Source organism: Rhinopithecus roxellana, chromosome 11 (genome assembly GCF_007565055.1).
Source record: "Rhinopithecus roxellana isolate Shanxi Qingling chromosome 11, ASM756505v1, whole genome shotgun sequence".
NCBI lineage: Eukaryota > Metazoa > Chordata > Mammalia > Primates > Cercopithecidae > Rhinopithecus > Rhinopithecus roxellana.
In genome coordinates, this window is record NC_044559.1 from 98,182,694 (window position 1) to 98,210,678 (window position 27,985).

The 27,985-nt window shown below is 39.0% G+C and overlaps 1 protein-coding gene across 2 annotated transcripts in view; it reads right to left on the reverse strand.

The window, feature by feature from the left end:
• SLC16A9 (solute carrier family 16 member 9) overlaps positions 1-27,985 on the reverse strand; it is a 59,165-nt gene that overhangs the window by 7,877 nt on the left and 23,303 nt on the right. For both annotated transcript variants that reach the window (XM_010364947.2, XM_030941480.1), the window contains 3 exons: positions 27,179-27,410; positions 16,552-16,695; positions 8,020-8,115 (listed from right to left, as the gene is read on the reverse strand). In XM_010364947.2, coding sequence (XP_010363249.1) covers positions 8,020-8,115; positions 16,552-16,695; positions 27,179-27,374 — 436 coding nt within the window. In that variant the 5' untranslated portion in view covers positions 27,375-27,410. The remainder of the gene's footprint in view (positions 1-8,019; positions 8,116-16,551; positions 16,696-27,178; positions 27,411-27,985) is intronic.

The window sequence follows — 27,985 nt, forward strand, 5'->3', positions numbered from 1 at the left end:
TCACAGTCCTTCCTACACTTGTAGAAGATCCTCACAGGTTCTGCAAACTGCAATCTGACTACTCTGGATTCCCCATCTTCTGTTTTTGCATCCCTTCTCCCATCACTGCCTTAGCCATATCCTCTGACTCTGGCCTTGTCTCCGCCTAGATCACAATTCACACTTCTCACCAGGCAGTGCTTCTTAAAATACGTGGGAGGAATATCCAGCTGGATTCAATTCAACCACGAATCACTTTGTTGCCACTCGGTTGGCCTCAGGAACAAAATATTAGCTTGGATCCTGTTGCCAGAATAACTACCGACGTTCTTCAGCCTATCTAAAAGCCTGACCTTCCAGGGTTACCCACCTACCAGCAAGAAGCATATGTAAATTTACAACTTTTGATAACTTGGCAACTGTATGTCCTAAAAAACTCAGGAAATGTTGGCCACATACATTTTGATAAGAACTGTACATAACTTTAAAAAAATCATCTGAAAACTGAAACACCACTTTTATATGTCCAGAATGCTTTTTATTTAAAAATTATATTTTATATTCCCCCCTCAGTGATCATTTCTTGATTACCAAAGGAATAACAAGAGTAAACAGCCTGTCATTTGGATATGCACACAGGCCAGTGAGAGGTATTGAGAAACCAGTACTTTAGAAAAATTGTAAGTTCTACACTACAAGGAGGTGGAGACATGATCAGCAAGTCTTTCTGACAGTGGCCTTAGGGATGTTCATTTTCCTTCCTTTTCTCCTATCTTTTTCATGGATAAAGTGCTTTCTAAAGCACTTGCTTTTTCTTTTAGCAAAGCCTTCACCAGCACGTGACTCTCAATTTACTGCGCCCATAAGCTTTCTTTTCGTATGTTATGTTGGACATTGAATGCCCCCAAATTAGATATCTTAGAGACTTTTGAAAGCCACTCCTGCTCTCTAGATTCCTCCTCTCTGGGCAGGATATCTCTGAAAGAAAGGCAGCAGCCCCAGGCAAGGGATTATAGATAAAACTCCCATCTCCCAGGGACAGAGCATGTGGGGGAAGGGGCAGCTATGAGTGCAGCTTCAGCAGACTTAAACGTTCCTGCCTGCCAGCTCTAAAGAGAGCAGCGGATCTCCCAGCACAACGCTTAAGCTCTGGTAAGGGACAGACTGCCTTCTCATGTGGGTCCCTGACCCCCATGCCTCCTGACTGGGAAACATCTCCCAGCAGGGGTAGACAGACACCTCATACAACAGAGCTCCAGCTGACATCTGGCAGGTGCCCCCGGGACGAAGCTTCCAGAAGAAGGAGCAGGAGGTAATTTTTGCTGTTCTCCAGCCTCTGCTGGTGATACCCAGGCAAATAGGGTCTGAAGTAGACCCTCAGCAAACTCCAGCAGAACTGCAGAAGAGGGGCCTGACTGATAGAAGGAAAACTAACAAAAAGAAAGTGATAGCATCAACATCAACAAAAAGGATGACCATGCAAAAAATCCATCCAAAGGTCACCAACAGCAAAGACCAAAGGTAAATAAATCCATGAAGATGAGGAAAAACCAGCACAAAAAGGCTGAAAATTCCAAAAACCAGACTGCCTTTTCTCCTCCAAAGGATCGCAACTCTTTGCCAGCAAAGGAACATAACTGGATGAAGAATGAGTTTGATGAATTGACAGAAGTAGACTACAGAAGGTGGGTAATAACAAACTCCTCCGAGCTAAAGGAGCATTTTTTAACCCAATGCAAGGAAGCTAAAGAGCTTTAAAAAAGGTTAGAGGAATTGCTAACAGTTTAGAGAAGAACATAAATGACATGATGAAGCTGAAAAAAACAGCATGAGAACTCCATGAAGTATACACAAGTATCAATAGCCAAATCGATCAAGTGGAAGAAAGGATATGAGAGGTTGAAGATCAACTTAATGAAATAAAGTGTGAAGACAAGATTTGAGAAAAAAGAATAAAAAGGAACAAAGCCTCTAAGAAATATGGAACTATGTGAAAAGACCAAACCTACTTTTTTTTTTTTTTTTTTTTTTTTTTTGAGGCGGAGTCTCGCTCTGTCACCCGGACTGGAGTGCAGTGGCCGGATCTCAGCTCACTGCAAGCTCCGCCTCCCGGGTTTGCGCCATTCTCCCGCCTCAGCCTCCCGAGTAGCTGGGACTACAGGCGCCCGCCACCTCGCCCGGCTAGTTTTTGTATTTTTAGTAGAGACAGGGTTTCACTGTGTTAGCCAGGATGGTCTCGATCTCCTGACCTCAGTGATCCGCCCGTCTCGGCCTCCCAAAGTGCTGGGATTACAGGCTTGAGCCACCGCGCCCGGCCCCAAACCTACTTTTGACTGGTACACCTGAAAGTGATGGGGAGAATGGAACCAACTTGGAAAATACCCTTCAGGATATTATCAAGGAGAATGTCCCCAACCTAGCAAGAAAGGCCAACATTCAAATTCAGGAAATACAGAGAACAACACAAAGATACTCCTTGAGAAGGGCAACCCTAAGACACATAGTTATAAGATTCACCAAGGTTGAAATGAAAGAAAAAATGTTAAGGGCAGCCAGAGAGAAAGGTCAGATTACCCACAAAGGGAAGCCCATCGGACTAAAAGCGGATCTCTCTGCAGAGACCTTACAAGCCAGAAGAGAGTGGGGGCTAATATTCAACATTCTTAAAGAAAAGAATTTTCATCCCAGAATTTTATATCCAGCCAAACTAAGCTTCATAAGTGAAGGAGAAATAAAATTCTTTACTGACAAGCAAATACTGAGAGATTCTGTCTCCACCAGTCCTGCCTACAAGAGCTCCTGAAGCAAGCACTAAATATGGAAAGGAAAAACAGGTACCAGCCACTGCAAAAACATACCAAAATGTAAAGACCATCGACACTATGAAGAAACTGCATCAACTAATGGGCAAAATAACCAACTAGCATCATAATGACAGGATCAAATTTATACATAACAATATTAACCCTAAATGTAAATGGGCTAAATGCCCCAATTAAAAGACACAGACTGGCAAATTGCATAAAGAGTCAAGACCCATTGGTGTGCTGCACTCAGGAGACCCATCTCATGTGCAAAAACGCACGTAGGCTCAAAATAAAGGGATGGAGGAAGATTTACCAAGCAAATGGAAAGGAAAAAAAAGCAGGGGTTGCAATCCTAGTCTCCAATAAAACAGATTTGAAAGAAACAAAGATCAAAAGAGACAAAGAAGGGCACTATATAATGGTAAAGGGATTGATGCAACAAGAACAGCTAACAATCCTAAATATACATGCACCTAATACAAGAGCACCCATATTCATAAAGCAAGTTCTTAGAGACCTACAAGGAGACTTAGACTCCCACACAATAATAATGGGAGGTTTTAATATCCCACTGTCAACACTGGACAGATCAATGAGACAGAAAATTAGCAAGGATATTCAGGACTTAAACTCAGCTCTGGACCAAGCAGACCTAATAGACATCTACAGAACTCTACACCCCAAATCAACAGAATATACATTCTTCTCAGCATCACATAGCATTTATTCTGAAACAGACCACATAATTGGAAGTAAAACACTCCTCAGCAAATGAAAAAGAACAGAAATCATAACAAACAGTCTCTCAGACCACAGTGCAATCAAATTAGAATTCAGAATTAAGAAACTCACTGAAAACTGCACAACTACATGGAAACTGAACAACCTGCTTCTGAATGACTACTGGGTAAATAACAAAATTAAGGCAGAAATAAAAGTTCTTTGAAACCAAAGAGAACAAAGACACAATGAACCAGAATCTCTGGGACACAGCTAAAGCAGTGTTTAGAGGGAAATTTATAGCACTAAATGCCCACAGGAGAAAACGGAAATATCTAAAATCGACACCCTAACAACTCAATTTAAAGAACTAGAGAAGCAAGAGCAAACAAATTCAAAAGCTAACATAAGACAAGAAACAACTAAGATCAAAGCAGAACTGAAGGAGATAGAGACAAGAAAAATCCTTCAAGAAAAAATCAGTGAATCCAGGAGCTGGGTTTTTGAAAAGATTAACAAAATAGACCACTAACCAGACTAATAAATAAGAAAAGAGAATAGAATCAAATAGACTCAATAAAAAATGATAAAGGGGAGATCACCACTGATCCCACAGAAATACAAATCCCATCAGAGAATACTATAAACACCTCTACACAAGTAAACTAGAAAATCTAGAATAAATGGATAAATTCCTGGACACATACACCCTCCCAAGACTAAACCAGGAAGAAGTCGAATTCCTGAATAGATCAATAACAAGCTCTGAAATTGAGGCAGTAATTAATAGCCTACCAACCAAAAAAATGTCCATGACCAGGCGGATTCACAGCCAAATTCTAACAGAGGTACAAAGAGGAGCTGGCAGCATTTCTTCTAAAACTATTCCAAACAATAGAAAAACAGGGACTCCTCCCTAACTCATTTTATGAGGCCAGCATCATCTTGATACCAAAACCTGGCAGAGACACAACAAAAAAAGAAAATTTCAGGCCAATATCCCTGAAGAACATTGATGCAAATTTCCTCAATAAAATACTGGCAAACAAAATCCAGCAGCACATTAAAAAGCTTATCCACCACGATCCAAGTTGGCTTCATCCCTAGGATGCAAGGCTGGTTCAACATACACGAATCGATAAACATAATCCATCACATAAACAGAACCAATGACAAAAACCAAATGATTATCTCAGTAGATGCAGAAAAGGCCTTGTAGAAAATTCAACACCCCTGCATGCTAAAAAGTCTCAATAAACTAGGTATTGATGGAGCATATCTCAAAATATGACAAACCCACAGTCAATATTATACTGAATGGGCAAAAGCTGGAAGCATTCCCTTTGAAAACTAGCACAAGATAAGGATACCCTCTCTCACCACTTCTATTCATCATAGTATTGGAAGTTCTGGCCAGGGCAATCAGGCAAGAGACAGAAATAAAGTGTATTCAAATAGGAAAAGAGGAAATCAAATTATCTCTGTTTGCAGATGACATGATTGTATATTTAGAAAACCCCATTGTCTCAGCCCAAAGTCTCCTTAAGCTGGTAAGCAACTTCAGCAAAGTCTCAGGATACAAAATCAATGCGCAAAAATCACAAGCATTCATATACACCAATAACAGACAAACAGAGAGCCAAATCATGAGTGAACTCCCATTCACAATTGCTTCAAAGAGAATAAAATACTTAGAAATGCAATTTACAAGAGATGTGAAGGACCTCTTCAAGGAGAACTACAAACCACTGCTCAAGGAAATAAGAGAGGACACAAACAAATGAAAAAACTTTCCATGCTGATGCATAGGAAGAATCAATATCGTGAAAATGGCCATACTGCCCAAGGTAATTTATAGATTCAATGCTATTCCCATCAAGCTACCATTGACTTTCTTCATAGAATTGGGAGAAACTACTTTAAATTTCATATAGAACCAAAAAAGAGCCCATATAGCCAAGACAATTCTAAGCAAAAGGAACAAAGCTGAAGGCTTCACGCTACCTGACTTCAAACTACACTACACGGCTACAGTAACCAAAACAGCATGGTACTGGTACCAAAACAGAGATATAGACCAATGGAACAGAACAGAGGCCTCAGAAATAACACCACACATATACAACCATCTGATCTTTGACAAACCTGACAAAAACAAGAAATGGGGAAAGGATTCCCTACTTAATAAGTGGTGTTGGGAAAACAGGCTAGCCATATGCAGAAAACTGAAACTGAACCCCTTCTTTACACCTTATATAAAAATTAACTCAAGATGGATTAACGACTTAAATGTTAGACCTAAAACCATAAAAACCCTAGAAGGAAACCTAGGCAATACCATTCAGGACATAGGCATGGGCAAGGACTTCATGTCCTAAAACACCAAAAGCAATGGCAACGAAAGCCAAAATAGACAAATGGGATCTAATTAAAGTAAAGAGCTTTTGCACAGCAAAAGAAACTATCATCAGAGTGAACCAGCAAACTACAGAATGGGAGAACATTTTTGTAATCTATCCATCTGACAAAGGACTAATATCCAGAATCTACAAGGAACATAAACAAATTTACAAGAAAAAAAACAACCCCATCAAAAAGTGGTGAAGGATATGAACAGACACTTTTCAACAGAAGACATCTGGCCAGGCACAATGGCTCATGCTTGTAATCCCAGCACTTCAGGAGCCTGAGGCAGGCAGATCACAAGGTCAGGAGTTTGAGACCACCATGGCCAATGTGGTGAAACCCTGTCTCTATTAAAAATACAAAACTTAGCCGGGCGTGGTGGTGGGCACCTATAATCCCAGCTACTCAGGAGGCTGAGGCAGGAGAATCACTTGAAACTGGAAGGTGGAGGTTGCAGTGAGCCGAGATTGTGCCACTGCACTCTAGCCTGGACAAAAGAGCGAAACTCCATCTCAAAAAAAAAAAAAAAAAGAAAGAAAAAAGAAAAGAAAAGAAAAAAAGAAGACATTTATGCAGCCAATAAATATGAAAAAAAAAAAAAACTCATCATCACTGGTCATTAGAGAAATGCAAATCAAAACCACAATGAGATACCATCTCATGCCAGTTAGAATGGCAATCATTAAAAAGTCAGGAAACAACAGGTGCTGGAGAGGATGTGGAGAAATAGGAATGCTTTTATACTTCAATCATTGTGGAAGACAGTGTGGCGATTCCTCAAGGATCTAGAACTAGAAATACCATTTGACCCAGCAATCCCATGACTGGGTATATACCCAAAGGATTATGTATCATTCTGCTATAATGACACATGTGCATGTATGTTTACTGCAGCACTATTCACAGTAGCAATGACTTGGAACCAACCCAAATGTCCATCAGTGTTAGACTGGATAAAGAAAACGTGGCATGTATAGGCCGGGCGTGGTGGCTCACGCCTGTAATCCCAGCACTTTGGGAGGCTGAGGAGGGCAGATCACCTAAAATCGGGAGTACGAGAGCAGCCTGACCAACAGGAAGAAACCCCGTCCCTACTAAAAACACAAAAAATTAGCCGGGCGTCGTGGAACATGCCTATAATTCCAGCTACTCGGGAGGCTGAGACAGGAGAATTGCTTGAACCCAGAAGGCAGAGGTTGCAGTGAGCCAAGATTGTGCCATTGCACTCCAGCCTGGGCAACAAGAGTGAAACTCCATCTCAAAAAAAAAAAAAAGAAAGAAAATGTGGCATATATACTCCACGGAATACTATGCAGCCATAAAAAAGAATGAGTTCATGTCCTTTACAGGGACATGAGTGAAGCTAGAAACCATCATTCTCAGCAAACTAACACAGAACAGAAAACCAAACACCACATGTTCTCGCTGATAAGTGGGAGTTGAACAATGAAAACATATGGGCACAGGGAGGAGAACATCACACACTGGGCCTTTGGGGTGGGGGCTAGGGGAGGGATAGCATTAGGAGAAATACCTAATGTAGATCATGGGTTGATGGGTGCAGCAAACCACCAGGGCACATGTATACCTATGTAACAAACCGCACGTTCTTGCACATGTATCCCGGAATTTAAAATATAATAATAATAAATAACAAGCAATGAGATAGTTTACTTTGGACTTTCAGGAAGCAAATACAATGGATAAAAAAATAGCTTTTTAAAAAATATCATAAAGACTAGTTTTCAAGTTTTATGGTCATTTAAATTTAAGTTTCTAAAAGTGCTTTGACAATCATAGGTGTCCATGTAAAAATTTATTAATGTTATACTAAATATCAGTTTACAATTTTAGAAGAGCTATACATTTTAGAAAACATCCCATATAAGACATAAAAATTTATAATGTAAAAAAAGAAAAAAGTAAAAAGAAAGTCACTGCCATATTTACAGTGTAAAATAAACTTTCCTTCTAGAAGTAAAGAAATTATTTTGCTACCTGATTGGTAGCTGGGTAATGATTGGTTAAACATGTCTGTGCTTGGTAACGTTTTACTTTGTTTAGCAGACTGAATGGTGACAATACTGTACTCAATTTGAAAATTTACCTGTTGAAATCAGGCCAAGTGCTAGGCCTCGGCGATCGTCAAAATACTGGCACGTAATGGTCACTGTTGCAGTGTATAATAAACCACATCCAAGACCTACGCATGAGAAGACATAGCATAAATTAAGACACTGCATTACATCAGTGCAAGAGAAAAAAGGAAAAACAAGTATGTCCAATAGGACATTCCATTATTTGCTGGCTAAAACTGTTGTAAGTACAGACTCCTAGATTCCTTCCATGTGTGTAGCCCCAATAGGCACCATTGGGCAGCCTCATTTTTCACCCCACACCCTAGATCAGGGTCAAGTAAAAAAGCATCCAATGTCTAAAGCATGAATGAATAATGCCAATGTAAATTAAGACATTATAGTGAGAGAGAGAGAAAATGGCTAAATTCACATACAAAACAGCAAATTTGATCAAGTTTGCCCCATAGAGATCTATGCCTCTTTCAAGTCCTTGCCCCCAGCTCAGTGTTCTTCTTCTTCTAAGTCCTCTAAACAACTTTTTAAAATACACTTGATCACTCAAAGCTATTTTGTTAGAGTTTAGCCTGCACAACCCAGTCTGCAATATGAAGGCCCTGTGGGGTTCTTATATCATCTCACCACAGTGAAATTTATATCTGTAAGTCTTCATCTTTTAGAGGTGCATATTACCTTATTTAGAAGTAAAATGTAGTAATGTCTTTACTTTAAAATACTTTCACCAAAAAAAAGAAGCACATACAACAAAATACTAACAACTATGGTTGTTTGCTATCCTATTCTCCACTTTTCTGTAAATTTGAAATTATTTTATAATTAACAACAAAAAAAGTTACAAGTAAATTTCTGTTCCTGAATCACAAGGGTAATATTTATCTCCAGATAATCTCCAAGGCTCTTGTTTGTTAGCTTAATATTTTCTTCCCTTTTAAGAATCTGACAACCCCAGTTTGTTTTTCATATAACTCTCCTTTGGCCCTCAGTCATTTACTTTATGCCTTTCTTCCACAACATTATCTGTTCTTGAGGATCACTCTAAAACAACACAAGAGCCATAGTCTAACAACCGAATTTTAACTATGGCCTATTACGTGAATTATTAAGGTCATTTTCATTACTTAAAACAGCTACCTGGACGATGATTTAAATGAATACATGAATTTAACAAATACACTGCATAAACATTTTAGGAAATCAGCACTTAACCCACGACTCAGATGATCATCCATGATTGCATACAGAGTCTTATTAATGAAATGAGAGAGATTAAAACAATTAGACTTTAAATAACCCTTTAAAAATAGAGTGCCCTTTGATGTCATTTATGGGGAAAAAATACTTTCAAAATCTAAGGCATGAGTTGGATTAATTTATATAGTTGTCATTACTACACAGAGGACACTTCAGAACATGAAATAAGAACTGTTTCTAACCAATCAATTTTGTGAAGCCAAAAACTGTCACCTTTAACTTAACTAAGACTATTTCTGAAAGCCTTTGGAGGGGGCTTTATTGTAAATAATGCAAATTTATATTTGCATTATTCATTCATGTTTTCTGTGATTTCGTTGTCAGAGCTGTGTCAAAGGTTAAGCATCGAAGACATGAAAAAAAAGACATTTCAGATTACTAAGTGTCAATGCCAAAAAAGTTGAAACAGCAACTTTTAAACTTTAAATCTTATACTAAAATGAATTTTCAAAAATGATTTAAAGGTCTTAGGGTTCAGATAAGATTACTTCACTTTTTTTTAATGTACCAGAAATCTGAAATGCATTTACTTTAAATTTGTCAGAAAGCGAAAGTTGAGGCCAGGCACGGTGGCTCATGCCTGTAATCCCTGCAGTTTGGGAGGCTGAGGTGGGAGGATCACTTGAGGTCAGGAGTTTGAGACAAGCCTGGCCAACATGGCGAAATCCCATCTCTACTAAAAATACAAAAAATTAGCCAGGCACCCAATGGCGCACACCTGTAGTCTCAACTACACAGGAGGCTGAGGCAAGAGAATCATTTGAACCCTGGAGGTGGAGGTTGCAGCAAGCTGAGATCGTGCCATTGCACTCCAGCCTAGGCAACAGAGTGAGACTCTGTCTCAAAAAAAAAAAAAAGAAAGAAAGAAAAGGTGGCATGATTTCCTCTCTTAATCTGCATCAGGACAACCTTAAACCAGCAGCTATTAAAGAGAAGTCTGTGTACCTATGGTCCCTAAGATCTTTCATGAAGTTAGTCAAGTCAAAACTATTTTTATAATAATACTGAGATGTTCTCTGCTCTTTTCACTATGTTTACATTTGTGCTGATGGTGCAAAAGAGATGGTGAGAAAAACTGCAAAAAGCCTACCACAAACTAAGGTATTTCTAAGGAACTTGACACTTTATAGGTTTCACCACCACACCCTCACAGTCAGAACAAACACATCTGTTTTCAGTGCTTCACCTGAATTACAATAATTGCTGCAAGGATAAGCACTTACGCGATTGTTTTATAGCTAGCTAAAATAACCACTTTTAAAATAGAACATCATTTTATTTGAAACAATGTCTGACAGAAACTACGGTTATTTAACCTTGGGTGTCTGGCCGATATTTTCTTGGAAATGAACCAATGCCGGGAAACAACTGGTAGTAATTGTTACCAATGATAAAATGCATGTTTTCCAGCAAAACAAAAAGAAAAAAAAAAAAAACAGAGTTTTGGAAAACTTGTATCTGTCACCATGCGTTTGACAGCTTCCCAATCCATAAAGATTTCTGATGAGCTTTTTGGTAATATTAACCAAAGTGATGTTTTACAATGAAATGTGTTAACATTTTTAAGTTCTTGCATAACTCAGCAAATCAATATTTTTCAAATAGCCAATGCACAAAGCTATAAAATTAGGTTTGAGTAAAGATCTATTCAAAGCACGGAATAAACAAATGGATTTCCTATAACAGAGTATGAAAAGTATACTCATACGGTATCAGGTTCGTCATTGCAATTAATCCTTAGGAAACTATCACTTACCAAATTTTGGTAGAGGAATATCTATAATTACCTGTAATGGCTATTCAACACTCTTCCCTTTTCTAATCACATCTTTGTGTGTGAGACCAGATTTTCTTCATATATACTTCAATCAAGAAGCATATTGTAACATATTGAGTACAGTAGTAGATAGGAGAATACAGCTGCCTTCTATGAAACCAGACATTAAAGAGATTTGCAAACACGTAAGACAATGGCACTCTTTTCACCAAATTTTGTTTGCTTTGGAAAACAGTTATTTTTCATAATAAATATGATATTTATGTTAACATGTACTAGATTTGTTATCTTGAAATGAATAGCTAAATAAATATTTATAAATGTCTTATCTCTTAATACAGTACATTTTAATAGACTAAATCTAAGTATAATAGTCATAATCAAAAGTTTCTTGGTATCTTAAATAAAAGAATATAAAGGGCCCCAAGATTAAACAGTTTGGAAACCACTGCCTTAAAGCATTCCTTGGCCTCCAACCAGTTTGGATCAGACCCCTACCAGTGAAAAAATTCTGTGTACCAACCTCCAGTAAAAGTATAACAATTTTAAAAATTAAATACTTGTACTACTGACAATTCACAGCATCAGTATTAGTAAGGCATAGTTGTTTGTTTCCCTTTCTTTAAATGATAAAAACTAAATATATTTTACATGTTGCAACATTTCTTTTCCACACTTTACCTTCCATTTCACACACTGGAGACACAACTTCAGAGGCCTCTTTCCCCTCATCTCCTCTCATCAAACCAGACATCAAGCTCTTTATCACACCCATGGCCTAAATTGTCAACCTCAGTCTCTCTCTGCACTAACACTGCCTCAGTTCATCTCCTCATCTTTTTTTGTGTGTCATCTAAGGCCTCCTAATAGCTGTCTCAGCCTTCAGTACCTTTCCCACCAATCTGTCTTCTAAACTGTTGTCATACAGTTCTCATCATGTCATACTACTGCAATAAAGACCACATAAAACTGTTAGCATCTGGCCTCTGTTACACACCATGCTTTGACATATTTGCAACTCCTCACACCATCTGTGCATTCCTTAACAAACGTATATAAAAAGACTACTGTTTAGCCATTCTATCTTGCTTCTCTGAGTACTTAGGCTACTGAAAGGTCCTCCTCACACCATCCCCACTCCTCTTCCAACCGTATTCACTCAAACCACTTCCTGCCTATTCTTCAAGATTCCAGCTCAAGCATAAATTAAGCATGAAGCTTCCACCGTGTCTCCCCTGCACACGCACATACATTGGCTTCATCATTGCACTTATTGTGCTGTGCTATAAGTTACATATTTTCAAGTCTATTCCTCCAACTAGACAATTGGTTGTGTGGCTTTGGCAAAGTCATTTAAACTCTAATTCCTAGTTTCTTTATCTGTAAAACAATCTCGTAAGATAGTTGTAGAAATTGAGACATAAAAAAAGGTAAAGATGTAGTTTCTGCCCCTACACTATCATGAGTACTAAAAAATATCCATTATATTGGTATACTTTTTTTCATTTTCACCTGAGTATTATGGCATTATGTAGATACTGCCTCAGACTACATTAAAAAATCATAGTGCCTTATTACACCTGTATATCCATGACACTTAAAGATTATCTTCAATTATACAACAATTTTGAAAGGGGGGGGCTTGTAAATCTCTATTTCTGCTAAAGCGAATATACAAGAAATGCCCTTTATCTCATTTGGCAGAATTACAGTAAGAGAATCAGACTGTCTACAAACATGTTCTTTTCCTCCCCACTCTCAGTGGACTACGCAGATATTACCAAAAAAGGGCGGTGGCAGTAGGCGGGGGGAAGAAAATGGAATTCTTCTAAAAATTGGGAAGGGAATAACAAGAAAACCATAATCAGGTAGCTAAATAACAATATATCCTAAAGAAAAGAGAATACCAGGAATTGATTTTGAGTTGTGCTTTTCAGAAAAGCAAAGAGAAATTATTAGAAAGAAGCTTGAGCAAATCATTACAGGCACATTTCCTGCATCGCCACCTCCTACCCACCTAATTTTCATCTCCCACTGTATTGCCTTTTCCCCAGTTTAGTAATTTTATTGAGAAAACAGGAGCCTCAATTACCAGATTTGGCCGTGTGGCTTACAATCACTTGCCAATCCATAAAGATTTCTAATGAACTTGTTGGTAATATTAACCAAAGTGATGTTTTACAATGAAATGTGTTAACAGTTTTAAGTTCTTGCATAACTCAGCAAACCAATGTTTTTCAAAAAGACAACGCATGATGCTACAAAATCAGGTTTGAATGAAGATCTATTTAAAGTACAGAATAAACAGAGGCCGGGTACAGTGGCTCACGCCTGTAATCCCAGCACTTTGGGAGCCCAAGACTGAGGATCACCTGAGGTCAGGAGCTTAAGACCAGCCTGGCCAACATGGCAAAACCCCATCTCTACTAAAAATACAAAAATGAGTCAGGCGTGGTGGTATGCTCCTGTAATCCCAGCTTCCTCGGGAGGCTGAGGCAGGAGAATCGCTTGAACCCGTGAGGCGGAGGTTGCATTCATCTCAAAACAACAACAACAAAAAAAAACAAAGTACAGAATAAACACATGAACTTACTCTAACAGAGTACAAAAGCTATACTGATATGGTATCAGGTTCCTCACTGCAATTAATCCTGCAATCTGACAAGTTAGTACAGGTTTTCATTTGAGCTACAAAAATCTAAACAAAAGAGCATCATGTTTTCAAATTGTTAGTTTTGAAAAAAATCAATTAAATGGTAAAACAGAATTATATCATTTAATACACTTTAGCATTCTTTTGACATTTTAGGTTATAATATCCAATATAACTTTAATTTCTTTTTCTATATTTTAAATCTCTTACACAAATATTTCTGATTCAATAGAGCTTCTTCAGTAGCCAAAAACTACTGCTGTATGGGTCAGAAAGGAATTTAAGGAGAAAGGAACAAATACGTATTAAACATCTCTGTTTGTCTTTTTATAAACATTATCTCATGAATAGTCACAATACCTCCATGAACTCACATCAGTGCCATTTTATAAAAAATAAACACGGAAGCTCAGAGAGGCTGAATAATTTTTCAGGGTCATAAAACAAATGATAATGGTTTATGCTAGCTAACATTCATTGCATTATGTCACTCATCTTCACAAACTCTTAAAAATGGGTGCTATTATTATGCTCAGTTTAAAAATGATAAAACAGTAGTTACAAAACATGTTTACAGTCACACAGCTGGCAAGTGGACAAAAGAAGGTTAACCCACATGGTCCAACCCCAGAGCCTGCCTGCTAGTCAGTGTCTGATCTTTCCCTTGATCACACTGTCTAGCTTAAGAGGCCATCTAGCTCATTAAAGACAAATGAAAGTCTTTAGGATATGATTCTGCACAGAATTGCATCTTATAAATGTTACCATTAGACTGAACCCTTCAGCTCATGATACAGGAATAAAATGTTAGACTGTGTAATAATTTCCTGTCACTTTCTTTTCAATTTGATACTCTACTTCAAATGGTAACAGAATGAAAGTGCCAGTGTTCATTATTATCTCATTTATTTATCCCACAAACATTCCATGAGCCCTTTACTATGAGCCTACTGATGAAATAAAACTGTGAAGAAATCAACGATGGTGGTAAATATTAATAATTTGCCAGCAAGCAGTAACTCACAGGTCCCCAGTAATTACCGTGGTGAGAGATACTTTTATTAATTGAAATCTAACTCAACTCTTTATTGTTATCTTGCTTGTCATCATTTAGTCCTCACAAGACCCATCTGAGGTAGGTTTCTTAGCCTGCTTTCACAGATGCGGGAGGGTACAGCCATTCACAGAGATGAAGGAGCTTGCTCAAACTCACAGAACCTTTGTCTGCTGACCTGAAGTCCAGTGCTCCCTCCATGAGCTGACAGTTTCCTCTTAGTCACTGAGAATCAGAACCTATTGCCAAATCAGAGTTATATACATCCTCAGACTTGAGCCTGTTTTCTGACCCAGAATCCACTAACTGAAGGAAAGTCCAGGACTCTAGGAGGAGGGACATTGCCACAAACATGATGACAAGTTTGTATATATGGAATGATAACCTGAGTCTTTCCCCAAAGAGAACTATGGCCATCTATTTGAGTAACTGTACACTGAGGAAAGTGAAATACATTTTGAACATTGTTGTCAGAGACACAAAGGGTCTACACGGCTTCCCCTTAGAGTGCGCTTACATGGGGCCGGTAATATATGGGATTATGCCCCAACTGCTCAGCCAATGGTCCTTTCCCCAGTCCCTGATATTTAATTATAGCACATATATGCAACAGCTGTAGAACTCCCCACATTGTTCTTTGGTCCCTTGGCCAAAGCAATAAGAGTTATCATTCCCTACAACACCATCATAGTGAGGAAAGCCAAGTGAAAGCCCTGTAACTCCACCATCAGCAGCAGCAGTCAAAAGTGTAAGCCAAATACCATATAAATGGACGGACTACCGGACTACCGAGTGTCAGACTGAGTGTCACTAAGTATCAGACCAAGTCTTCTAGCTTTGTTAATTTAGTTAGCAATATTTTTACTTCTCTGAGCTTCACTTTCCTTCTCTGTAAAATGGGTTCTTGTGAAGAGGAAATGAGATCATATAAAGCATTTAGCACAGTCCCTAGCATACGATAAGTACTCAGAGAATATTAGTTGCTACATTTTCTATTTATTATTGGGGAAATATTTCCAGGCAGAAAAGAGGAATATTGGTAGTCAACAAAATTAGCTCCTTTGAGGCATTAAGAAGAAACTTGAAACCTGGAGGCCATCTTTTTCTAAGTCTCTACCAACAGCTCCTAGAAATACCAAGTCTGGTGATTTTTAACACTGAACAGAATTAGTGTAATGACATGACAAGGATATCTTCCCAAATTTTCTGTACTCTAAGGTCCTGAGCCTCCTATACTTTCCTCCCCTGTAACCAGTATCATCCCACCACTCAGCTTTCTTCACTCATGTCTTATCTCTAAAAAAAATAATAATACTAATACATGCTTTCAAATCTACTTTTTACTTGTGCTGTGACTTTTGACTTGGGCCCACAGCAACAGATGCTATGGAATGCAAACAGCTGTTTGTGAACACAAACAGCTCCAAAGAATCATGCTTGACTGCCCAATAGGAAAAGGGCCACTTCATAATTTAGTGAGAAGTGACAGATGTCCGTAACATCCAAGTTTTGTGTTCCCCCCTTACTTTTCCCGTATGTGCTATAGAGAGACAAGGGCTGAGATGAAAAACTTCCCTGTGCCTTGCAAGGAGATAGAGTGTGGATTGCTTGTTCTCTCAAACATTTTGATTCACTGTGCAGGTTTTTTTTTTTTACTAAAGCAACAATTTTTGGAGAAGTGGTTATTGAAAGTAAATTATTAGTGAGCATTTTCACTCCTTTACATTAACTGGATCATAAACCTGGCACTGGTGAAACGATGTGTGTCCCTTGAAGGTTAGGAAAGTCATAGTGATGAGGTTCCTTACCTACAACAATGCCATAGGAAAAAAACAGAAAGTAGATATTGGGAGCGAAACTGCTCAACATCAGGCCTCCAGCCACCATGAAGCCACTGAAGATTGTGACGGGTCTTGCTCCAAAAGATGAGACACAGAGACTGCAGACAGGACCTAAAAAAAGAAGTGAAACCTTCACTTATTATCATATGATCCATCCGTCATAAGTTCAAAATGATTCTTTCCATCATAAAACAACAAAAATAAACATGCACTGAGTATTTATGATATGCAGACACTATATGAGGCAGCTCACATGAACAATCTCATCTCATTTTAATCTTACTGCAGCCCTGGGAGGTGGATACTATTGTTAGTCTCATTTTTTTTGATAATGAAATTAAAGGATAAGATCACATAGGTAAAATGGAGGTTCTGGAGTCAGATTTTATTCAAATTCTAGCACTACTACTTGGTAGCTGTTTGGTCTTGGGCAACTTATTTGATCATTCTGTGCCTTAGTTTCCTCATCTGAAAATGGGAATTATAATAGTACCCATCTGATAGTGTCACTGTGCCCTGTTGACTGACAGGCAAAAGTGACCATCACCTGGAATTGTTCTATCATGAGTGGGCAACTGCTCATGTAACAGAATTTAAGTGATAGTGAAATTCTTTCCTACTAGGACTGTACTCAGAAGTATAGAACTTAATATACTAGAAATAAAAGGATGTTAAGGGTTATTTAACCCAACAGTCTCATTTAACATAGAAGGAAACGGAAGCTCAAAGAAGCTGTTCAAGTCTATGGTAGAAGAAAGACCAAGGATTTGGAAGCAAAGAGAAGTATATCTGAATTGAGCTGACAACCTTTCAAGCTACGATCTCCAGTTTTCAAAAACCACACCTACCAGAATGGCTAAAGACAGACAATATTGTTAGCAAGAAAGTGGTAGGAACAGGATTCTCACACACTGCTGGCAGTGTTTATTAAAGCTGAACACAGGCCGGGCGTGGTGGCTCACGCCTGTAATCCCAGCACTTTGGGAGGCCGAGGCGGGCAGATCACGAGGTCAGGAGATCGAGACCATCCTGGTGAACACGGTGAAACCCCGTCTCTACTAAAAATACAAAAAAATTAGCTGGGCGAGGTGGTGGGCGCCTGTAGTCCCAGCTGCTCGGGAGGCTGAGGCAGGAGAATGGCGTGAGCCTGGGAGGCGGAGGTTGCAGTGAGCCAAGATGGTGCCACTGCACTCCAGCCTGGGCGACAGAGCGAGACTCCGTCTCAAAAAAAAAAAAAAAAAAAAAGCTGAACACAGCACGCTGTAAAACCCAGAAGTTTCAATTCTATGTATACACCCAACAGAAACACCCACATGAACACCTAAAGTTATATACATAATTATATGGCAGTGAAAATGATCTACAACTACACATGTTAACGGTGTATCACACAAACACAATGTAAATGAAAGACACCCAACATAAAAGTACAACCCACATCATTTCAATTATAAAAACCATAAAAACAAGCAAAACTAATCTGTGTTAGGAGTCAGGATACTGGCTATCTTTATTAGGGCCTGGGGAGTTATAATCAGAAGACAGCAAAGCCAAACTTGCAGGGTACTGCTCATGTTCTGGTTCTCAGCATGAATGTTATGATTACATGAGTGTGTTCAGTTCATGAACATTCATCAAGCTATACTGTCATGATACATACACTTTTCTGTATGCATGTGTCTTTTACCCCTTTTTGAAGCAACCTCAGAGAAACAATGGAATCCATCACAGTCTCACTGTTTGTAAATGACAGAAGCAGGTTCCAATAACCCATGCACTATACTAAGTTCTTACATTCTTCCCAATTCCAGAGAATTTCTTAAACACATACTTAAGACCAGTTTATGGCCCCTGAGATATACTGAGATCATAGCTTCTGGTGCTTAAGGCTCTCCCACATTCCTTCCTGGCCATAAATTGGATCCTTCCATTTTCAGGCCCTCTTGTGTGAGTCAGTGCAGAAGAGGAGACTGACACATTTACATGACAAACAGAGGGAAATATTCTGTGCCAGTATTTTAAAAGGAAAATCCATTCGAAAGACCAAACTTGTCATCCAAAAGTTGGGCTGTCTGTACACCCAATGAGAAATACTTAGATAATTCAAAAATAGAAACAGTTTTAAGGGTCTAATTTTACAAATGGATGTCTGAGAGCATAAGGCATGACACTTCTCTGCTGTTAGCAAACTACATTGACATTGAGTTTCAGTGTTCGCAAATTTTACAACACAATGGAATTGAAACACACAGAGACTATTATTTCTGGAATACTCGAAAAGTTTCAAGTTTCATCCTCAAAACAGGACTTTAACTCTATGCTCCTTAATGCATGTTAATTCCACGAGGAAGCCTCAGAGGCTGGGAGTGTGGGGGCAAGATGGAGGAGTCATAATTTTCATAGCACGTACAACCAAAGCCACTGTTGTATGAAATGTACAGCATTGTTATAAACTATGTGATAAATTCTTAAGTCACTTTTCTTGCCTAACAAATGATTTTTTTGAAAAACATTTAAGCATTAGGAAAAAATGAACAGAAATTCTCTTACAGGTGAAAACAGCAAATGGAAACAGGTTTTAAAGTTCTCTACTTTCACACTGCCATCTGCTGCTGATTTAGAGAAATATATCATTAGGTCAGAGACTAAAGACAAAAAATTTTAGAACTGAAATTTTGGAAGTTAGAAATGGTCTAAACACCTCAATTTAAAAATGGTGAAACTGGAACTCAGAAAGATCATGTGATTTGACCAAGAGTCCATAGCTAGCCAATGACAGGTCCAAGGCCAAAGTCAGATCAGCATTCTCCCTGATTGAGAAATAGTTCAATTGGGATCTTAATTTTTTCCTAGCAATCAAATTATTAGTAAAGAACATCAGTGTACTGTTAGAGTAGGTAGTTAGGCAGACATGAGCAGGGCGGGAGAGCCCTTGCCTCACCCAGGAATTTCCGGTAACCATCAGGTGATGGTCAGGTGTTTAATATACTGTTTTTCTGAAATGATCATTGGCCACAGCCAACACCAGGGGAAGACAGTCTCCCAGTAGATAGAAAACACCTGGAGCTGGTGAGCAGCAGCTTCTCAGTAAGATCTCAGGAGTTGGGCACATGGACTCGGGCATGCTCTCTAAGAGGCAAAATGGATGTACGACCTTCCTCTGGGGGCATTTGACTGGTAAAGGAAAACTGCCCCTACGGAGCACAAGCACAACCTCAGTAAACACACTATGCACGTGGTCACCCTCCCAAATGACCAACACTGCACATGCAGCAGTTGAGCAACAGCCAACCACGAGGGAAGAATCAAGAGAGAAGGAAAATCCCCAGAACCATGCCAATTGGTAAAACCCCAAGTCAAGGACTGAATGGCGCACTCGAATCTCTCAAGTTGCCCACATAGCCTTCTTCCAAGTGTAAATACTTCCTTTCACTCCTGCGCTAAAATTTTTTAATAAACTCTCACTCCTGCTCTAAAACTTGCCTTGGTCTCTCTCTGCTTTAAACCCACCTCTGTCCCCTGGCTGAATTCTTTCCTCCAAGGAAGCAAGGATCAAGTTTGCTGCCGACCTGTATGGATTCACCACTGGTAATGGTACTTTTGTTAATGTCTTATAGATAACATAGCTTTATGAACTTATGTTAGATGAAAACATAAAATTTATAATCACTTGGTGTTCAATAGTTCAGAGCAAATTATTTTACCCTTATCCTTAGAACCTGGGTTTATTTATAGATCCTATTTACATAGATTTAAAACACAATAGCCTCATATTTCAGCAATAACAAGACAAAATGTATCAAAGTGACCATCAAGTCACATCTGCAAAATGTGACACATTTATATGTTTAGCTTTATAGTAACTGTGCAAGGCCTCAAGATGATAAACCATCTATTATTCCTCAGCACTGGATGAGTTTCAAGAGACAGATTAAATCAAAGGGCTACTTGCAGGAGATTTCTTACAATGCAAAGTGAAAACTTTGCAGAAGGGAACTTTGGAACAAAAGTTAGTTTACCTATGACATGAACCAGTGATTCCACACCTTTGAACCCGAACAATTTTAGGGGAAAAAAGGGGGAAAAGGGGGAGGGGATTCCTAATTTTTTATTTTCACAAGATACTTTAAAAATGCAATAACTGGCCGGGCATGGTGGCTCAAGCCTGTAATCCCAGCACTTTGCGAGACCAAGGCAGGTGGATTACCTCAGGTCAGGAGTTCAATACCAGGTTGGCCAATATGGCGAAACCCTGCCTCTACTAAAAGTACAAAAATTAGCCAGGCGTGGTGACACATGCCTGTAATCCCAACTACTCAGTAGGCTGAGGCAGGAGAATTGCATGAACCAGGAAGGTGGAGGTTGCAGTGAGCTGGGATCACGCCACTGCACTCCAGCCTGGGCAACAAGCAAAATTCTGTCTCAAAAAAAAAAAAAAAGTAATAACCATCTATTATTACTACTGCTTAATTAGAGAAGAAGAAATGTTTAAATAAGCAAATAGTGAGAAGGATGTAATTTCAGAATAAACTGCAAGGCAGTAAGAAGATAAGGGGAACTTCACACATACACACACACACATTTCATCTATCATTGCCTTTATATTTATTGTGCCTTTGGTGAAAGTTTTTCCGGAACTTACCATTGCCTGTGTATTAGTGTTCAAGAGCCAATATTACTGTTGTCAGTATTGGTGTTTAGAAGCCACTATTGCCTCAGCTTCCTAAGTTACCACCACTCCTGCCTAATTAAAAAAAAAAAAAATTTACAGAGACAGGGTCTCATTATGTTGCCCAAGCTGGTCTTAAACATCTGGTCTCAAGTGATCCTCCTATCTCAGCCTCCCAAAGCTCTAAGTTTTATAGGCATGAGCCACTACACCCAGCCCAGTGTGTATTTATTATACCTATAGCTCATCTAAACTGGAATGAGCCACATTTCAGGTGCCCAGTAGCCACATGTGCCCATAGTACTGGACAGTACAGTTCTAGAGTCTCATAAAATGTTAGAAAAGGACACAGAGAAATCAAACACAATCCAGGATCTAGACAAGAGGCAAAACAAACTTGCATCAAGGGTTAAAATAAAACCCAAGGCCAAAAGCACCGAAAGAAAGGTTCAGATGGCTTGTTTGGGGATTTCATAAGAGGGAGAACAACCAAGGCCACAGAACTAAGCCTTGAACTAGGCTGCGAAGTGTGGTTATGTCAACAAAAGGGATGAACATGTATTCTAAATGGAGGAAATAGAAACATAACGTGATTTTTCAGTTTTTAATTTATTATAGGATAGTTTTGGGAATGAAATTATTCCCTTTGGGAAATAAACTCAACCTCCACGCACTTCTTTTTCCTAGAAAGTTTCAGAGAGTCCCAGGAGTAGAAGGATGGCCAGGTCTGCTGCAGTGAATATGTAAGTTGGCTGATGCTACAGTGAGAAACAAAATATAGCAGTAACCAAGTTATGGACCTGCCATGCAGCAAGTATTTCCTAACAGAGTGGATCAGTTGGGCCTGTGAAGGTTCTACCTTTCCACCTAAAATGCAGGGAGCCCAAGATGTGAGCTCCCCCAAATTGCAGGTTCCTCAATCCTTGCTCCAGCAAAGACTGTAAATCTCAAGTTCATCTCCTTGAAAAAGAAAAAGGCACTAAGGAGCCACGCCCACTCAAATTTTTGATCTCATATACCCTGACTGCCTTTCATTTTAGTTGGTTTGGTGGTATTTAGACGGCAGAAAGCTTAACCAAAACGTGGTCTTTATTCCTACCAATCTTAAATCTGCCTAGCACACTGGGAACCTGCCAATGCAACAGAATCCTTGAGAGAGGCAGGAATTCAGTACTTCTTGAAGGAGTTAACAGTGCTTAGGGAACCCAGCTCTGCCAGCACTCATAACTCATTCAGCAAGTGGGCCTAGCCATACTGACTCACTGTATTAACATGGTGATACATTTACTGACTCATATTATGAGTTTGAACACCTTTGGAGGAGGTGAAGACAAAAGGGAGAGGGCAAGAACTCTCAAATCTGCTTTGAGTACAAAACTGCAGACTAGATCTCCGTGTTGTTTCCTGCTGTTTCAGCACTTGGGTAGAGTGAGAAACAGAAGCACCGTTTCCTTGAATTTGGAGAACAAATATCTAGTCAAAGGGTGTGTTAGCTCATCTTAAAACAATGCAAGGCCGTGATAGCTCTCTAGTTCAGTTACCTTCCATTCCTCCCCTATCAGTCAGGTTTCACCAGAGAAACAAAACCAGTGGGAAGTATATATGAACACATTGATTGCAAGGAATTGGCTTACACATTTGGCATAACCATACTAGGCAGCCAGACAATACCTGCCTAGCTAACCAAGTCAAAAATTTGTAGGAGAGCCTGTTAGAAAGGGCATGTTGGAACTCTCAGGGATAGGTCGCAGCTACAATTACAAGCAGAATTTCTTCTTTGGGGAAAGCTCATTTCTGCTCTTAAAGCCTTGCAACAATTGAGCCAAATCCATCTAGATTTTCTAGGATACTCTGCCTTATTTAAAGTTAAGTGACTATGCACTTTACTCACATCTACAAAATAACTTCACAGCAACGCCTAGATTCATGTTTGAACAACTGGAGAAAGTAACCTAGCCAAGGTGACACATAAAACTGACTGTCACACCTTCCAACATAATCCCTCCTCTCCAGCCAAATTTACTCCACCAGAACACGGGCTCTGCAGTATGGGATCCACGCCTCTGCATAAAGTTAATTCGCATGGACTTCCCTCTCCCTGTCTATCTGCTTATGAAAGTCCATCATCCTATCTGACCCATCTCAATAGCTTCCTCAAAAGCTATCCCTCTAAAACCTCAGAGATTTTTCTGCCATTGCTATTCTCCTTGATACTTGTGAATTCTCAAATTATTAGTTACCTTTTTTTTCTGTCTCTTCCCTGAGACTACAAACCTCTTAGAAACATGGATGGTGTTTTCTATCTTGGCATCCCTAGCTCAGAGACCTTAGGAATATGTGTAATGAGAATGAGCTCATTCACAATGTATAACCCAGGAGGGTAGGATCCTTCTTACCCAGCTTTATTCATCCCAGGGATTATCCAGACAAACAAAGAAATCAGGCAAGGGGAGAAGTATTTTCTTCTCAATTATTTAAGTTTCAAGGAAAAAGAATTAAGAATTAAGATTACGAAGAGTGTAAAGCCCAGAATTCCATGCCTTTTCACAGTTTTAATATGCTATTATGAGCTACTGTCCAAATCTAGGTTTGTCAACGCCCAGGAGTAGGACTTCATATTTCACATGCTTATGCACAATCTTGGCAAAGTTCCAGCTCCCTCTCCTGCCCACCTTTCCAAAAACTGTCTTCATCTTCCATCCTGAAGGGTCCCTTTCTTTTGCACGTTTTATAGACAATTTACTTTTCATGATTTACATGGCATGAGTAGCGCCACATGCAAGAAGAAATCTATAATAGTTCTCTTTATTTTAAAAAATGTCAAAGCAAATCGTACATCAGAGAGTTATCAAAAAGTTAAAGATTAAAAATTAAAGATAGAGGGCTTAAGTCAGTGGTAGTTCCTAACTAAAAATCACTTTGGGGACTTAAAAAAATTCATGAGGTCAGGCACAGTAGCTTATGCCTGTAATCTCAACACTTTGGGATGCTGAGGCAGGAGAATCCCTTGAGCCCAGGAGTTTGAGACCAGCCTGGACCACATAGTGAGAACTTGTCTCTACAAAAAATAAGAAAAAAATAGTTAGGCATGGTGGCATGCACCTGTAGTCCCAGCTAATCAGGAGGCTGAGTTGGGAGGATCACTTGAACCCGGGAGGTCAAGGTTGCAGTGAGCCAATACAGCACCACTGCACTCCAGCCTGGGTGACAGAGCAAGACCCAATCTCAAAAATAAAAAATAAAAAATAAAAAAATAAAAAATTCATGAATCTAGGCCCCATCATGGACCAAATGAATTAGAATGTCTGAGTGTCAAATCCACGCAATTATATGCTGAAATGGTCCCATAGATGATCCTAATTATCTCCCTGGCTAAGAACCGCTGATGTCCATTTGAGTAACCAACATAAAAACACTTATTCCACTTCCAAGGTACTAATGATCCACTTGTTTCTCTGTAGAACAAAGTTGTCATAAAGCAGATGGTCAAAGTGGCTTGCACACTGCCAGACACTGCTTACTAATACTACATAAACACTGTTTCAGAGTTTGCTTCTTAATTTATGCTATGAGGAACCCAAAGAGGCCAACATCAAATACAATATGTTCAATGGAGCCAGCCATGCTGAAACTTGAACACAGTATCTAAAGTGTATGTATGTATGTATGTTTATATATATATATATGCATATATATACACACACACACACATGCAGGCGGAAGTTATAGCTGTTTAGCCATCCTTTTCTTTCCCCACCACTTTTCATTCTTGAATTATTTGCCCTCATTTTTTCTATGCTCATCTTTAAAAGCTTTCCTCACCAGGTGCAAATGACATTGAACCTAGAGAGGTTAAGTGACTTGCATAAGGTCACTCAGCTCAATGGTGGTAGAGCCAGGACTTGAATTAGCTTCTGACTCCACCCTCAAGCTCCTTCAAGTACTTGTTGTCTACTAGAATTTTGATAAGATGGCCTAACTCTCTGGTCCCTACAAGCAGGGCTGGCTTGTTGGATTTGTGACCTATGCAAGTTGCACAGGGCCCAGTGCTTAGAAGGATCCCACACTTGGTTTAGTGCTCTGCTGTCACTAAATTCTTAATTTTTTAACAAGGATTCTGTATAGTCATTTTGCACTGGGGCCTGCAAATTATGTAGCCAGTTCTGCCTAAGAGTAAAGAGGGCTGCTCCTGGCTCTTGAGATGAGTGATCATCCACCTAGAAACTTGGAAAACGTGTAGAGCTGTAGTTGAATTGTCAAAAACAGTCAGCTTCAGCTCTGACCACCAATGCCCATCCTTAAGGAGATCTAGGCTTTCCTCAACCCTCTACTCCAACGGTGGACAGACTTGTGAAAAGAAGCTTCATTCTTCAAGTATGCGCTAATTGAGTTAGCATTTCAATTATCCTTTGACCCTTGCTGGGAGCCAAAGTAATTACATTTCTGTTTAACTTAGTATTTGCTAATAGAAATGGTGACTAATTAGAGAACATTTAAAAAATTCTTTCCTCCCCACTACCGGTCTTATTTTAGAAATCAATACTTTCAAATCGCATTATTAACATTATCAATTATCATCCACTTGTACTTTGATGGCTTTACAAGCAATCCTTATTTTGAGAAACTCTATGAAACAAATCTAGGGCAAACTTTTCCTGTTTCCCTTGAGCTTATAATGGCAATATTTTTATGTGTTTACTTGTATTTAGTCATCTTATCTGACATAGTGAGATGATCCCGCATTGTTTTTTAAGCCTTTTTGTCTTGTTTATAATTTCACAAGGTAATATAACAATTGGAAGCATTGCTTTTTTTGAAAGACATCCCCTTTAAAATTCAGGAGAGAAGCATATTTAAAAGAAGGAATGACTAATACATTTTGTTTTAAGCATATTTTCAAGAAACCATTTTAGAGCTGAAAAATACCTTACAAATCATATTTAATGTCCTTATTTTCCCCATAAGAATAGAGATTGTGATTTGCTCAATGAATAATGGTGAGTTCATAGCATACAGGAAGAGAGCCCAGGGCTACTGACTCTATCTAGATCACCACCTTTTGTGCTTAAATAGTTCCAAATGTGTTGGAGTAATGGTCACTAAATATTACTGCTGAGTTCCAACTATGATTCTAGAAGTTGAAGTGGCATATGATTTTAATGGTGCAAAGGAAAATAAAAAGTCTCTACTGTTCTCTCTAAAGATGACAGGAATCACTATTACATCATATGCAACTGTTCATCAAGAATATCACCTTTGGAGACACACAAAATATATCACATATATCTTATACATAACACTATATTAAAATCTTTAATGAGGATTTTAATTTTGTGATTGGATTGGATTGGATTTTGTGAGACTCTTTGCTGTGTCTGCTTTTTCTTGTGAAGTTCTCATGACCACAGGACATGTGATTTGACCACAGTGTATCTGAAGCAAAGAAGAGTAACCACAAGCCATGTAGAAGCTGCTTAGAGGGCTGCCGAGAGCCATTTGGTCCTTTGGTCCTTACCAGTGTACCTTGAACATACCTTGAATGTACCTGGATCACTACCTTCATCTCCCTGACTCATTCTTACTCATACATGTGTGTGTCTTACAAGACTGTGAGCCTCTTAAGGGCATGAACCATGTGTTTGCTGTTCATCTTTTCATTTGTAGCATCTAGTTCACTGCCTGGCACATCGTAGAAAATAAATGAATAAAGATATGAATGAATGGATGAATGATTTAACATCTTAGGGAGTGCCTGTATTTTCACACAGATTTATTACAGTGAAAGTACAATCATTTTAATGAAGGTGGGAAAAGACATGTTATACTTTGAAAAGAAAGCCCTCTCTGCCTTGCATAATGTTCATGATGTAGTAAGCGTAATTAAATGATTAAAGAGTAAAGAGAGGCATAAATTTATCCACTTACTTGCAAGCAAGCCAACTCCACTTGCCAGGGATCCAACCCAAGCTGTTTTTCCTTTCCCTTCACCAAAGGCATCCAGCCATTCTATGTACAGGACTCCAACAGCTAGCGGGGATCCGTAACACAAAAACTGAGTAAAGAAGGAGACAAACACAATCACCCAGCCCCATCCACCATCAGGTGACTTTTTAAGTTCCATTGTAAGACAAAATCAGGAGACGTTTCTCTGCAGGTCCTAAACAAAAACAAACAGAAAAGAAAAGCTTATTTAAAGTGTGGTAGGACACAGCACTTGGGGTTAAAATATCTCCTCCGAAAGTAAAAAATAAAAAAGGTTCTCCAAAGACATGCATGGAAAAGCATAAAATATCACTGACATAGCAAGTTAACAAATACATCTGCATTTATTATTTGAATAAATGATGCATATACATGGTACAATTTTTTTTTAATTATAGAAAGGCGTAAAGTGAAATATAGCCTTCTCAACTTTGTCTACCTTCACCAGGTTCCCACCCTGCTCAACCACAGAGAGCCACTAATTTTAGTTTCTTAGTTTTTAGTTTCTTGAGTTCCCTAGGAAGCAGATTCCTAGCAAGAAGGAGACTGATCAGGAATGCTCTCTCGTTGATGCCTGTGGAAGGGCATAGATGGCAAAGGGAGAAGATCAGCTGCAGATAACTTTCCAGTTATAAAGAAGGGGATTTCTAAAGTTGGGATGACCCTTCAGAGCTGTGCTGAGCTGGGTGCTGGGAGCTTCCCATCCATACTTCCATGTTGATCATGCACTGGATATGGCTACCCAGGATT